Genomic DNA, 15,179 nt, shown 5'->3' on the forward strand with positions numbered 1-15,179 from the left:
GTGTGTTCTGTCATGTTTTCTGCCCAGGAGTCCATTTGGGACTCCTGGCAGTGCAGCTCTCTTTTGGTTTGGTGAACAGACCCATGGGATACCCTTATGGCACCCATGGGTAGGGGGTACAACCCTGTGCCCCTAGTGTATGTTTCTGGGCACCTGTGGGTGGCCCACAGAGCAGGGTATGGGCTGGTGGCAGCTCCATGCTGAACTTGACAGGTGCTCTGGGTGTCCTCCATTTTGGGATACCCAGGCCCTGCAATTGGGATCAGTTGATTCCTGATAGAAAACAAGATGGCCCCTGTGGCCTCTTGCTTTCTATTGCCTGTTGTCTTGTTTTTCCCAAAGTCCTGGGAAGCCCTGACTCTGTCCCTTCCCCCTGACTGGCTGTTGGGTGGAAGTTCCATGTATGGTATTGTGGTGAAGGCCCAGCTAGACTGGCTGGAGCCTTCCCAGTGTCTGTATGTTGTGGGTACCTCCTGTGGGTGGGACCTGGGTGAATGGAGTGTGTGACCAATATACACTTCTTGTTGTGGTTGTCTGGTTTCTGGCATGTGAGACAAAGACTGAGACAGCCCTGCCCGAAACTGGCCTGAATGCAGTGTGTAGTGTTGAATGGCTGGGTACTTGTCCCAATCCACATTCCTTGTTGTGAGTGTCTGGAAGGGAGGAGTGTGGCCTGAATGCACTGTGTGCCTGATTGGCTGACTGACTGCATGAATGCCCTGCAGTATGATTGGCTGCTGAGTGTGTGCCAGCAGCGTGGATGAGAGTGAGGATAGTATATCTGGGGACCTCTCACCACTGGAAGGGTATTCAGTTCAGAAGCGTTCAGAAGCTGAGTCTCCACTCAAGAGTAACTGGAACTGCTGATCCTCGACGTCCAGCTGGAAGAAGAAGATTTGCTGTGGCATTTGCTTCGACCGATCCGAAGGCTGTCGAATTCGTCGAGGGCTGACCCGAGAGAGGACCTGGTAAGGCGCCCTCTTCCCGTGCTCCGAGGGACCATCGAGCACCGCTCCATCTTCGCCGAAGCGCCCTGGAAGACAGATCCTCGAAAGGCTGTCGACCTGAGACGGGACCGCCGAGGAGATCGAAGTGAAGCACCCGGACATCGACGCCGTCGAAGTCCATTGCCGTCGACCAGGGCTCGCAGGTTTGTGGAACCGCTGGAGGCCCGTCGAAGTTGTGTTGCCCAGCCGTGGGAACCACTTGACGCCGTGCCGCCGACGATCGGAGCCGTCCGCTCCATTGCCTAAGAACATTCAATCGAAGGACTCTCTCGACCGCATCGTCGACCGCTTATCCTGCCGGAAAAAGTCGAGGACGACCAACGCGCCGAGGAGAAACCTGCCGGTGTGTTTCCCGCCACCCGACGACCTCAAAGACTCGGACGACTCGACGCCCTTGCTGGGCTCCCGTCTCTACAATCTTTGCGGTCCAGAACTATTGTCATCGAGGTGCCCCGCACACCTCCGCCTTGCAGGACGCCGACGCCCCGACGCCGACGAGCACCGCTCGGACGAAGCTGCCGCCTCTTCGACATCGTTCCACCTCGTTTGTCGACGGACGTTCGACGCCCCGTGCCTCCCGCTTGAAAGTGAAGGCATTCAAGAAGGGCCGTCGATTCCCCGTCGCCGAACAGCGAGTCCCTCGACGCTTGTCGACGCCTTTTCGAGGAACTCGACTCCACCAGGTACATTGGGGGGGTGAAAACATTATAGGGGAAAATAAGACTTGCAGAGCAATATATGGACTGGGCTTGAGCTATATCTTTCCTTACAGGTTGCCCAGGTGGGGGGATCTCCACACAGAACTGTGCCTAGTGGTAGGGGTCAGTATTCTGCCTATTGCTGAACCATCTTATTTTCTCTCCTCTCTCTATTGCTGGTTTCACTCTACTGGTCTGTGTGACATTGTACAGTATTGTTCATGCACTTCAATAAGATCTAGGGTGGTACCACTTTAGGATTGTAAATATTTGTCATTGTAGATTTTGCCGGAGTACAAAGTGAGTTATCATGATGAATGTACATAACCTTAACTATTGATTATATAAAGACTGTGTTCTAACCAATACAGAGTGTGGATATTCCTTTGTGGGGGCTTGGGGATACACTGTACTTAAGAACCAGCCTGCATCACCTCCTGAGAAGCTAGGCCTTGATTGCTCGACCATTGCTACCGAATAGAGAATCTTGGCTGGGGTCTCCTGTGCCTCTCCTCCACCATATAGGGAGCGGATGTACAGACACCCCCCACCGGTCGTTGAGATCCGTTCTCTCACCGGAGGACACCCCTGCTGGGTGCCACTCCCCAGCGATATATTTGGTGTACGCTGACCACCCTAATCTTGGCAACAGGTTGTGTGTATAGTAGCGACACCATAGCAATATATTATTCCCCCAGACCCACCCAATGCAGTGTAGTAAACTGGAATGGCCACTCCACTGAGTCGAATGCCTTGGTGGCATCCAACAGGGCAGCTACAATCTGGTCATCCTGTTGCACCGCCGAGATCCGCCCCAACATCCTCCTTTGCCCATAAGAGGTGGAGCGCCCTGGTATAAAACAGGATTGATCTGCTCTCACCATTGTTTGCAGTGGGGGTGCTAACCGAGAGGCCAATTTACTGGCCAGAATGTTATCTAGATTGATGAGGGAGATTGGGCAGTAGTAGGAGGAGTCATTTTGAGGCTTGTCCGGTTTAACCACCACCACGCCTCTCTCAAAGACTCAGGTAAATGACCATCCCTCAGGCTCTGTCGATACATGTGTAATAAGTATGGGCCGAGTTTGGTAGCGTAGTGCTTATAAAGCTCTTATAAAACTCTGCCGTGAACCCGTCGGGTCCCAGGGATTTCCCAGACGGGAAGGACTTAATAGTGCCCAACACCACCTCCAACGTCAACTGGTTCAGCCACTCTTTGTTCATCCGTGCACCTCTCTAGGGCCACTTGATCTAAGTAGCTATTTATCTCCTGTTGGAAGGCTTGGGTCTGGGATGAGTATAATATAATAATTATAGAACCAGTGGAATCATCTCTGCATCTGTGAATTTTTCCTCCTGCCCATTTGTTATCGATAGAACTCGACCCTTGAGGTTATCCAGTCTCACTGCTCTCGCCAGCACCCTGCCTTGCTTCTGCCCTTACCCATATTGCCGTATTGCTTCCTTGCGCCACACAAATTTGGCCTCCCACTGCGCTAGATCATTGAACACCTGCAATTGTTTCATAATCTCTGCTTGTTCTAGGTGTGATGGTGTGGGTGTAGCCGATTCTAGTGCTAGTATACAATTTTCTTTAACTACCAATTCTCTTCTAATTTGTCGTACTTCAAATTCTCTAGATATGCACTCCCTTCTCATCACACACTTAAAGCTCTCCCATAGGGTCTCGGCAGATCTTGCCGACCCAGTATTTGAAAAAAAAAATGTCTCTATTGCTGAGGTCAGGCCGTCTCGGAACTGCGTGTCAGTAAGGCCTTCACTCTTAAATACCCAAGGTGTTATCACCCCCCCCCCCCCACCCCGCCCCCGACACGCCAAATCAACAGACATCCACACAGGGGCATGGTCTGATGGCGTGTGAGCAAGGATTGTTGTTTCCGTGATCCTCTCCATTTGTGTATGTGAAACCAAGAAAAAGTCCAGCTGTGACGCTGAGTCATGGGCCGAGGAGTGGTGCGCATATTGTAACCTCTGATTCCTTCTCCTCCATACATATCCAATCTCGCATGTTAGGCACATGCCTTGTATTTTGTTCGTCCCTTTGGGTACCGGGCGATGGCCAGTTCCCATGCGGTCACAGACAGTGTCCATAACCACATTGAAGTCCCCAGCCCAGACAACCTCTCCTGGCAGGAGTTCCCCCAGTTGAAAATCAATCCAGTTTAGTGTCTCTACCTTATCTTGGTTCGGGCCATAGTAGTTTACTAAAGTGTATAATTTGCATTGTATGGTTCCCTGTACCACAACACACCTCCCCTCCCGGTCTTTATTCCCGTTAGTCTGGCGAAACCCAACAGAGCCATGGACGAGAATACACCCCTCTAGCATTCAAGGAGTAGGAGTAGAAAGATCTATGGCACCCCCAGCTTTTCCCAAATTTGGATTCAGTGTCTGGTGTTAAATGCGTCTCCCGTAGGTACGCTAATCCCACCTGATGGCGCTGCAAATAGAGCAGTACCCTGCAGCATTTGGACGGTCATTTCAGCCCTCTTGCTTTCCATGGGATGCACTTAAGTGTTGCTAACATGATGCCTTTTAGAGAGCGGATCCCATTCGGATCTCTTAACCAACAGGTGGTCTGCTGTCATGACCCCCAGGTGATTATCTCGACTGATTGCCCCATGGTTCAACAAAACAAATGGTTTACGCCACAACTTAAAGACCTCCACACTTTGAAGAGAAAGAGTGAAACTAATTGGAGACTTTTCCCATCCAATGAGAACAAAGCCAAATTAACCTCACTCTCTTCGCATTACAAGAAGGAAGTTTGCCGGGCCAAACGTAATTCCTACGATGAGCGTATTGCCAAATCAAATTCTAGTATGAAAGAACTCTTCTCCATACTAAAATAATTAGTTTCCAATAGCTATACCCGATATCTGCACCAAAGACACATCCTGGTGGACAGATATCCAACATGCGTTGGCAAATAAAATCAACATGCTCAAAAATAAAATTCAGCAGAAAAAAGAAGCACTGAATCTAAGTGCTTGCCAAAAAACCTTCTGCCCAGGCATCACTGTCGGTATATAATAATACATTCCACTTTTCCAAAATGTCTACATTGGAAGTAGAAAAAATAATCTTGTCACTGAAGCCTTCCAATTGCAAAGGCGATATTTGCCCAGTACAGCTAATAAAAGATGCTGACAGAGAATTATCTCCATTCATTACTAAACTAATCAATGCTTCCTTTGCTACAGGCACCACCCCTGCCAATCTTAAACAATCTTGGGTGCTCCCTCTCCTCAAGAAACGGACATTAGATCCCCTTATCCCCACTAATTACCGCCCCATCACCACGGTTCCATTCCTACTCAAAATATTGGACAAAGCTGCCTATAATCAAATTCAAAAACACCTTGAACTGCATAAACTCCTAGGCAATAGACCATCTGGCTTCCGCCCATTACACAGAACGGAAACGGCCTTAATCGACTTAAAATCCCAAATAGACGAGCTGAGAGACAAAGGGAGGACAGTACTTCTGCTCTTACTTGATCTCTCAGCTGCATTTGATCTGGTTGATCATAAGGTCCTCTGCAGACACCTTGACTCTGCCGCCCATTTTTCCCCGGAGGCTATCGGATGGATTGAATCTTTCCTGAGCGAGAGAACTGTGTTTTCTCCCCCCTCGTCGGCTGCTGACCCGACCCCTATTCTGTGCGCTGTTCCTCAGGGCTCCTGTGTCTCGCCAACCCTCTACAATATCTTCACTAAACCCCTGTTTGATGATCTGGACCTTCTGGGTGTCGCCTACATGAATTATGCAGACGACACTCTGATTCCCCTCCGCTTTCTGGGGATCACAGTAAGGACACAGAGTTGGTGAACAAGGTATATCTCATCATCCAAGCATGGATGGCCACTCATGGCCTATGCTTGAACGATAAGACAGAGTTAATTTTGGGATCATAGGCCAACATTAAAAAACTAGGACAGGAGTTTTCCTCATTTAATATCGATGGAAATACCATTAAAGTCTCCAAGGAGGTAAAAACCCTTGGTTTCTATCTTGATTCCACACTGTCTTTTGACAAACAGATAAACTCCCTAAACTCATCCAGGGCTTACACTTGCAAGTTGCTAAGAGCAGACAAACCTTTCCTCTCTGATGATAGCTGTTTGATCCTGGCCAGAGCCTTAATACTCTCTTGACTATTGTAATGCCCTATACAGCGGGGCCAATAAAACCACCATCCAGAAGCTCCAGATATTACAAAATAATGCCTTAAGAGCAGCCCTAGGCATAAATAAAAGAACTCATATCTCATCCCTTAGACGCCAACATAAATGGCCATCTACGGGCAATAAAATTCAGTTTAAGAAGCCGTCTCTGACTCTCAAAGCTCTTAACAATGCTGCCCCTAACTACCTTTCAGATAAATTCCAGAGAAGAATTTATCCCAGACCAACTAGAGCTGGTAATACTAATTGCTTGGCTATACCTAGACATAGGCTCAACACCATTGGTGGCAATAGCTTCCCTATAAAGGCAGCGAAATTATGGAACTCACTTCCACAAGACCTACGAAGGGACCAACCTTTCCTATCCTTTAGGGAAAATGTTATAAAACACGTCATCTCGTCCGACCCATAGTCTCCTACCCCTTCAGGCCGTGTGGTGTCACCTATTCCCCCGTACCCTCTATCCCTACTTAACTTCATGTCACCACTGAAACACGTGGAAGCTATTCTGCCTAGGAGTGTAACATGCTGTAATTTGTACATTTGAACATTGTATATTATTGAAATTTATATATATCTACTCTACCTGCAAGTCCTAGGGCTCCACGGAGTGAATTATCTGTAATTTGTATATTTGTACATTATATATTACTGTAACTATATAGCTGCCATATTCGCACATTGAACTGTGCACTGCATCTACAGAAACGTCTATCATATTTGCATATATCTGTATATTGTATAACTATGTGAGACTTGCATTTTCATACTGTCGCGCCCTATTACCTCCGGGTCTGGAGCGTGTAATAAGTGAATAAACAAAGAAACTTAAGATTCGTACCTGCCCCCTTCTTCTCTTCCCATCCCCCCCCCCTCCGCGCCGACAAACCCAATTAGTCAGTATGTTGAGCCCCCCTCTGCCAATCACCCCAACTTATCAGCATCATCCCCTTCCCAACTTGTACAGCAAACTTAAGCTTCTGCATTAGGGGTGGCTCGGTGCCCAGCCATCCACCACACCTCTGCTACATCAACACGTGTGACCCGATTGCCCTCGAATCAATTTGCTCATTCAGCCCCATACATCACTTATTGCTCAAGGATATGTTACTCCGGCTGTGGCATCACCCATTGTTCCCACGCTGTCTGGGGTTCCTCAGTTGCAGTTCAAGAAAGGAGCTCACCACCTCTGGGGTGTGGAAGAAAATTACACGGCCCTCATATTCTATCCGCAGCTTGGCTGGGAACAGCATGGCATACCGGATGCCTCTCTCCCACATTTGTTTCTTAACTTCCATGTATGTTCTCCTGGATGCTTGTACCTTGTCCGAGAAGTCCGGAAAGAGTCTAATTGTGGCCCTCTTGTAGTTTGCCAGAGAGCAAGATCTGACTCGATACTTCAGCATACGTGCTATAATCTGGCGTGGTGGGGCCCCAGGGACCGGTTTCTTCCCACTAGGCACACAGTGCGCCCTTTTCACTATGAACACTGATAAATCCTCTGATCCCAGTGCTTTGTGCAGTATCTCCGGTTCCATGTTTCTCTGCTTCACAGATTCGGGCACACCTACTATTCTCTAGTTATTCCTCCTGGATCTGGACTCCAAGTCCTCCTGTTTATCGGCCAGCTCCTTCAGGGCACGCTTCTCTATAATCATGTCTCTGGCCGGGGATGTGGATTCACCCTCCACATTGGATACACGCACCTCCACTTCATCAAGCCTCTCCCTGTGTTTATAAAGGCGGACATGCATGTGGTCAACTTTACAAGTAAGCATGTCCATCTTCCCATCCACGGACTGTATACTATTCTGCAACTAGTTGAACGTTTCTTTTATATCCTGAAACGCTACTGTGGGATCTTGGGGAGCCTAGCAGGGGCGCCCTTCTGGGGATCCGTCCATCTTTTTGGCGCTTGTAGCTTGAGAGGGTGTGTCGAAATGTAGTTTTGACTGTTTGCCTCCTTTGCCTGATTTCAACATTGCGATATAGCCCAGGACTCGTACTGTTGAAGCGGTGCGCACCCCATCACCTATTCACAGCCGGATTACCTCCACCTGGCCACGCTATGACATCCCAGTACCCAGAAATAGTCTCTTAGGTCACCAGTTGTTACGGGTGGTTATTTCAATGATTATAAGGTTATGTCCTCCTGGTTTGTCCTTTGCTCCCCTTTGTCCCTCCACCCTCTTGCGCTGTGCAGGATCCCCCACACACTGAACTGGGGTGGAAATGTGTGCGGTCTCTGCACAGTGGGTCTGCTCGCAAGGACTCCAACCATAGGCTGTGTTACCGCAATTTTGTCATACCTTAAGGGTTAATCCTGTATATTCCGTGACCTTCCACCCTTGCTTCTATAGGGTGCCCCACGTGGTGATAGGGGAGGAATATGCACCAGTGCAGGGTGGGACATTGCTCAAGGTCTCCACCCGAGGTTTGTGTGCTACCTTACCAGCCCCGCAGACCTCTCTTCACATATATCTCGCCGGGACTGGGGTCTTCCTGTGATTGCCCTCTTCGTTTTATAGTGTCTCCCCGTAGCTTATTAGGTGCGTCCAACGGGGAGTATGCCGCTCCAGTCACGGCCAGCCCTGCACCCCCGTTGAGCCTGCTCCACCCGGCGCTCTCCCCCTTTCCCAATCAGTTATCTGTAGTAATGGCGTTGTCCGCCCGGAGTCTCGCTCTCCTACTCCCGAGTCACATTTCAGCTCCCAGGTGTCCCGGTGCGGGGTTAGAGGAGCGTGTTCATCCCTGCTGCAGGAGTTGCCTACGGCATACACCTCCCTTGAAGTGCTCTATCGCTGCCACGGATATGTCCAGGTTATGATCTTCCACCAAGGATCACAGGGCCTAGTGCTTACCGCACCCGGCGGGTGTCCGTAGCGACTACCTGTGTTTGTTTAGGGCTGATCAACGCTGGGTAACGCGGAGTTCCCCAGCCTCGGATGTCATGTGTGGCATACGCAAAAGGCTCACCCGGTTGCCTATTCCGGGGGGGGGGGGCTGGTCTCTGCGCTGATGTTGCCTGGAGCGAGGTCTGTTCGTCCTGCCCAGGCCACCCAAGTTCGCTGTGGTCCACACGGTTTGCGCCGCTCGGCCAACTTGTTGTTCTTCTCCACAGCGCCCAGCTTATCTTAAGGCAGGTTGTGGTCCGAACTGTGTGCGCAGGCCAGCTCCTCTTCCGTTGTGCTTGGGCCGTTATGTCCCAGACGTGGCGGACCGTATCTCCAAGTATCGGGCACTACCAGGCTCTGAGTGTGTGCGAGGATTTTGCACACTTCGGAGTGGGCTCGGCAAGTCACAACAGGATCATTACCGGATCAGCATGAGGCATTTCGGAGCTCAAAGGCTCAAGTGCCATTTTGGCTGGGCTCTCGAGCACCCTCCCTATAGGTATTAAAAGTGCTTTTTGCGTAAACATAATCTATATTCTTAATATAAATGTGTAAGTGCTTCTTTGATGTGCATTACTAACTAGGTTCAGTGTACTTGCCTCCAGCTCACATCTTCCTCTTCTGATCAGCCCGACTGCTCTGCCACTCTACTCCGGTTCCATGAGTAGTAAAGACTGATACTAAGAGTTGGGGATCTACAAACCATTGGGATCGTATTGTAAAGTCTACCTAACAGTTGACTTTTGGAAAACTCCCTTAACCCCAAATAGATAATTGAGTCACTTAACCCATCCCAGCTTAGGTTTACTGAAATTAAACATTTATTGTGACGTCATACTCGTTTATAAGCTGCTAACAACAAGCCTGGAACCAGTTGATGGCTTTTGTAAATCACTGATTGATATCCAGAGCTGTCCCTGTTTTAACATGGTTTTTGTTGAATAAAACAGTACTTTGTCAAGTTACTGGACTCTTCAGTTTTTGGGCGTGGGATTCCCCCTGGCCCATCTGCTTGCTTATCCACCGCGGGTTTACTCCACATCACAACATTCTGTTCCTTGATAGGCGGCTTGTCGTCAAGCCCCTTCCTCCCTGCCTTTGCTTAAAAAACAGCAACCTTTCTATGATGCAAACATTAACAATGCTGCTGCAGCTATGAAGTCCTCCTGCTTCGAACCCTGGTCCCCTCTGCAAAGGATTTTCTTGTATGCAAAATAATGCAGTAAACGTTTTAGTATGTACTTCATACTGTGTTTTTCCTTAATTCCAAACACTGTGAAAGGGAGTATTCAGTGTATCGTTCTGGGATAAAAATTATCGCGTGCTTTGAGAACTGCATAAAGGAGCTTAGTTCAGTGATTTTTGGGATAAATACAAAGTTTTCAGTGCTTTGACTAGAAGAAAATGTAATAAAAAGAAAGGAAGAGAGCTTCCCTTATTGGCAAGGCCACATTTCCCAGAGGCCATTGCTACAATGGTGATGGTGGCCTTACCTGGAGTCATGTTTTGGGTGCACCATGGGCTTGAGGTGTGCTTACAAGTTCCTAGGAGTTCTGGTGCCTACTAACCAGGTAATTCGATTAGATTCCGTCCTGATAGTCCGAATTGGCTCTGATTAATCTGAGCCCACTGATGGCTGTGTCAGAGCCAGCAATTGGCTGTGTGCAGCAGAATGAGTGCTGGAGGACACAAGAGGAAAGCTTCTCTAAAGGACCTTGCTTGGGGCCACAGCAGAATTCAGCAGTTACCTTGTACTGTTAATGGACAAAAAAATCAGACACGCTCATTGTTTTCCAAGTTTGTCTGCAAACCAGTGGGGATTGAATTAAAACTCTAATTCATTTTCACCAAAGCAGACTCCCAGACCTGGCTACTTTGCCAGCAGCAGCATAAATTGAGCAATACCCAGGCAGGTACATCCTTCACGAGCCCTTTCAAAACATTAGTGAAGGATTACATGCATGCAGCATGGTGAAGTCCATTGTAGCTCAGTAAGTCAAAATATTTGCAAATGCCTTTTTTTCTTTCAGGGGGTTTCCAGAGGCAACCAGGGCGGGCGTGCAGCTTTGTGTGTCTGATGTTTTCCCTCTTTCTAGTTTTTTTTTGTCTGGATGTCCTATCACAGTAACGTGCATTTATTTTCATTTTTTTATTGTTGCAGGAATTCTTTGCAAAGAAATCTGATTGTTCCTTATTTTTGTTCGGTTCGCATAACAAAAAACGACCCAACAACTTAATACTTGGTAAGCTGTGTTTCCAAGGGGACCTGGATAGTAACTGGTTTGATGCGATTTAGTTTGTCATTAAATTGGCACATGTTTTTTCTTTTACAGGGCGCATGTTTGACTACCATGTTCTGGATATGATTGAGCTTGGTGTTGAGAAGTTTGTGCCTTTGAGTGAAATAAAGGTAAGCACGAACGTCGTCGTCTTCTTCGTGTCGTAGTAACATGTAGTGGCTTGCTGCCGAGTTACTATTGTATATATAGCAAGGTTGATTCCGGCATTTTTTGTTGTCATTCAATTTCATAGTTAAATTGTCATGTATACTGCGCTCCCAACTGCATAGTCTGCAGTAGGCTATTAATGGAAAGTCATAACGGTACTACTAATGAAACAATAGCAGCGGTAGTGCTAATCTAGCAATACCAGAACATATGTGACAATAACAAATATTCGGCTAGGCCATGGGTTTTGAAATTGGTTTAATACTTTTTTTTTGTGATTCATGTAAGCGGACAGCTCTTAAGAAGAAAAAGTACAGAAAGGGTTAGCCTGCCCAAATCGCAACCAAGAGCATTACTGACAAGTTATATTCAGTGATCCTTGTACGGGTCTTCTGTAAATGAACCAATTTATCCCGACCCCCCTCCTCCACCCACCCAAACACGACCAAAAGATAACAGTAGAGAAAAGAAAAGCACTTGTCAACCTCAGTGTGTCATTTCTGACCCAACCACGTTACATAGTCCTACATCATGCTGGAGTTTACGGCCTAAATAAACATTTCTGAAAGTTCCCAAATCCTTTCCGCCTGCTCGGGCCTCCAGTCCTCTGGTAACGGGCTTGTTCGGCTGCACGGCTCTTGGACAGCAGTGTTTGCCGTTGCTGTTGGAATGGCGGGCTAGGTTTTTTCCAATCCAAGAGCATAGATTTTCAGGCTGTGAAGAGCGCAATATGCATCAGTCTGCGGGCCAACAATGCATGTACTCGTCTCCAGTCCCAAACACAGAGGTCGGAGCCATTTCAACAGTAATCCCTTGCATACCCCGGAGCTGCTGGGCAACCTGTGCCAGAACGGTGTTAGTCTCTGGCAGTGCCAGAGCATGTTCCCCATGTTCCCCATGGTCCCAACTCTGCCGAGACCTCACAAATTGGTTTACTCTGTCTTTCAGCAACACGAAATCTGTGTCTTGGGCACATGTAGGATGCTTTCTTTCCTGTGGAGTGCCTTTCAGGTGGACTTCCATAAAATGTTAGCTGAGGTACTGGCATCAGAAAGGGGGGAAACTATTGTTGATTTATTAAATTATTAAACCAATCCCAGTTACCATCTAGTCGCTGTAATGGGGTTTTCCTGAAGTATTGCATGTGCTTGATCTGTAAACGGAGTTTTTGGCACAGTTTGCATTGAACTCGATGTTAAATTACACACCAGATTTGTGAAGGACTTGATAATACAGTAAAAGGAAAAAGGAACGTTTGCAGGTTTTCCTTGCAGCAGTCCTTTCTGCTTCCGTGGTGCGTGCTCGATGAAGATTCAGGGAGCGCTTTATAGGGGTTGTCGGCTCTACGTATTTTGACCATATTTTGACCATATCAGGCTGTACGAATTGAAATATTTTAAAAATCTGCAACAAGGGAGATAGGTTGTGCCCTAAAAGGATGGTCTTTTTTTTAAAAAAAATGTTTATCCCCGTCCTGCATGGATTTCTAAACCTTTTTGTGGTTATTGTGTACTCAATCATAAATATTCAAAGTCTGCACAGCTGACTGTCCTTTGCTTTTGGTGTGCCAAATGTTTGTCTAACCCAAGTACATTCAGTGCCCTATGTGGCAAAGTCAAAACAAATGGCAGCCATTGGATTGGTGCCATGACTTTTTTCCCAACAATATTCTGAAATAAATCTGACATGAGTATTTTTAGAAAATGTTTGGAAATGTGAACCTTGATATTATCAGATTTGTATGTAGATTTTTTTCCTGGGCCGCTTCCAAGTTCTCGAATAAGAGTTATTGGGCTATTTAATGATGACCTATTTATCAAACTCTGAAGGATGAAGGGTTGAGTCTGCCAGGATTCAAACTTCCGCAGTGCGGGTTAAACCTGTGAGCCATTCACCGAAACGTAACAAAGTACATCTAATATAAGCTATATGGGAATATAATTTATCACTGCTTCTACTGTTGACGTTACCTCCATTCTGCTTTTGTGGTAAGTTCTTTACTCACAAATTTTGTTTTTAAGAGTTCTGACTTTTTAGCATGAATTTCCCTTATGATGAACATTGTGCGTGGAGGCTCGATTTTATGACATGGTGTTTGTTGTAGATTACAACTATTTCATACATTCTCCAAAGGTGACCTTTTTTTAGTTGTATATTTGTAGAGGGAGCGACAAGTTTTTATGTTGGCACATGGGGCCAGTTTGTATATAAATTCTTATGGTCTCGAAACCCTCAAATAAAGACTCCTTTTAATTTCTGCTAAAGGTGCAAATCAAGGTTTTCCTGGATCAATACATAGTTTGCCATACCTACCACAATACCATGTGGAAGAGACTTGTCATGTTCGTAAAAAGTTTAACCCCAAGAGGCACACAATATGCCATATAAGCCGTTAAAGCATACATTTCTGTAGCACTACATGAGAACAATTATGCTGTGCAGTAGCACCTGCTGCGTTCTAAGTGCTAGATGGAATTACCCATAAACTATCTCGAACACAAATAACCGCACAGACTCAAAGAATATGGCAAAATACTACTTTATTATCAGCTCAAATAAAGTAGGGAAACCTGGTGAACAAACGGATTTCAGCTCACTCATCTACATTTCAATTAGACAAAGGCTTTATACCTCAGTGTGCGTCAGCTATAGAGGGGGGGCAGAAGAAGACAGACACACACGCTAGCAATAGTTTGTGCCTGGCAGAGATCACTTGATAAATAGTGGTCACCTGCCAATACATAAGTGCAGGCCGTGAGCGCCCAAAGGCAAGTGCTGGGAGTGAGCGGAAACTGAAGGAGATTGTTAAAGCATAAACGGCAAGATGCCAAGAATACATACATCAGCTTGCACATGCTTGATTGTGACTAACATGGAGAGCCATAGGAACAATGATGGAAGCTATTGGTGCACTGAAGTGAATGGGGAAGGTGAGACAGGGTCCAAATACATGGAAGGGCTGACAGCCTGATTCAGCTGAAGGCTGGCAGACACAGTACACATCCTACCCAAGGACGAGCAGAGACGGAAAGTTTCCAGTTTACCAAAACGATAACATACCTGCAATGGATTTGGTTTAAAATCCTCGTAATTAGTTTGTTTGCAGAGACTATTTGTAAAGGATTTAGTCCTAGGTTTAAACGTAAGCATACTTTTTGATATGAAGGTACGCAATAAGAAAAAACAAAGAACTTTTAGAGTCTTGGCCCACTTAAAATTCTAATGGAGATTAAGAGTAAAAAAGCTAAAATTGACCAATTAGAATTGGTTGAGGGGATCTAGTGCAGCATTATTCCAGCAAGACGGGGAAAATAGGTTGAGATCGTTGTTTGCAAAAAATAGTCCCCAAATCTGGTCTCTCTTGAAAGCGGGGAATAACTAACTTCAGATGCATCTACAGATTCTACACAGGACCAAATCTGGGAGCACTATTTTGGAAAATTGTGTGCACCCTTGTTCCCGATAGCGCATTTCAGACCACAAGTTTGGGACTCTAGTTGCTCTCTGGAATTTGACCGTCATGATATTCTAAGTGGCTCTAGAGCTCCAGGGCCAGATGGCCTCACAAATCTTTTGAAAACTCACCCGGAAGCAGGTCTATGATGATTTCCATTTTTCCTCATGTTCTCCAGCACAAAAGAATTCCTGAATCCTGTAAAGAATCGGTCATACCTATATTTAAGAAGGGGGACAGGGAAGCCCCTCAGCATTACAGCCCGCTAGCTCTTCTAGTTGCCCCAGGTAAAATCTCTGCCTGATCCTTGGAGACTTAGCATGCTGCAATAAGTGGACAACGTCTGGATGTACATGAATCTGGATTTGTTCTGGGGATAGGCACGTCAAATCATGACCCTGTTACTCACCACGTCGAACAGGTCGGGCGTTGCTCGACCTTAAGACGCCAGAGGAGAGGGAGCTGCTCCG

The 15,179-nt window shown here is 46.8% G+C and overlaps 1 protein-coding gene across 1 annotated transcript in view; it reads left to right on the top strand.

The window, feature by feature from the left end:
- The window catches only part of RPF2 (ribosome production factor 2 homolog), a 420,196-nt gene that overhangs the window by 150,507 nt on the left and 254,510 nt on the right, over window positions 1-15,179 (top strand). Inside the window, exons 5-6 of the mRNA XM_069607771.1 lie at window positions 10,970-11,051; window positions 11,142-11,218. Of these exons, the coding sequence (XP_069463872.1) occupies window positions 10,970-11,051; window positions 11,142-11,218 (159 nt within the window). The remainder of the gene's footprint in view (window positions 1-10,969; window positions 11,052-11,141; window positions 11,219-15,179) is intronic.

Source organism: Ambystoma mexicanum, chromosome 4q (genome assembly GCF_040938575.1).
Source record: "Ambystoma mexicanum isolate Mex_15411 chromosome 4q, UKY_AmexF1_1, whole genome shotgun sequence".
Lineage (NCBI taxonomy): Eukaryota > Metazoa > Chordata > Amphibia > Caudata > Ambystomatidae > Ambystoma > Ambystoma mexicanum.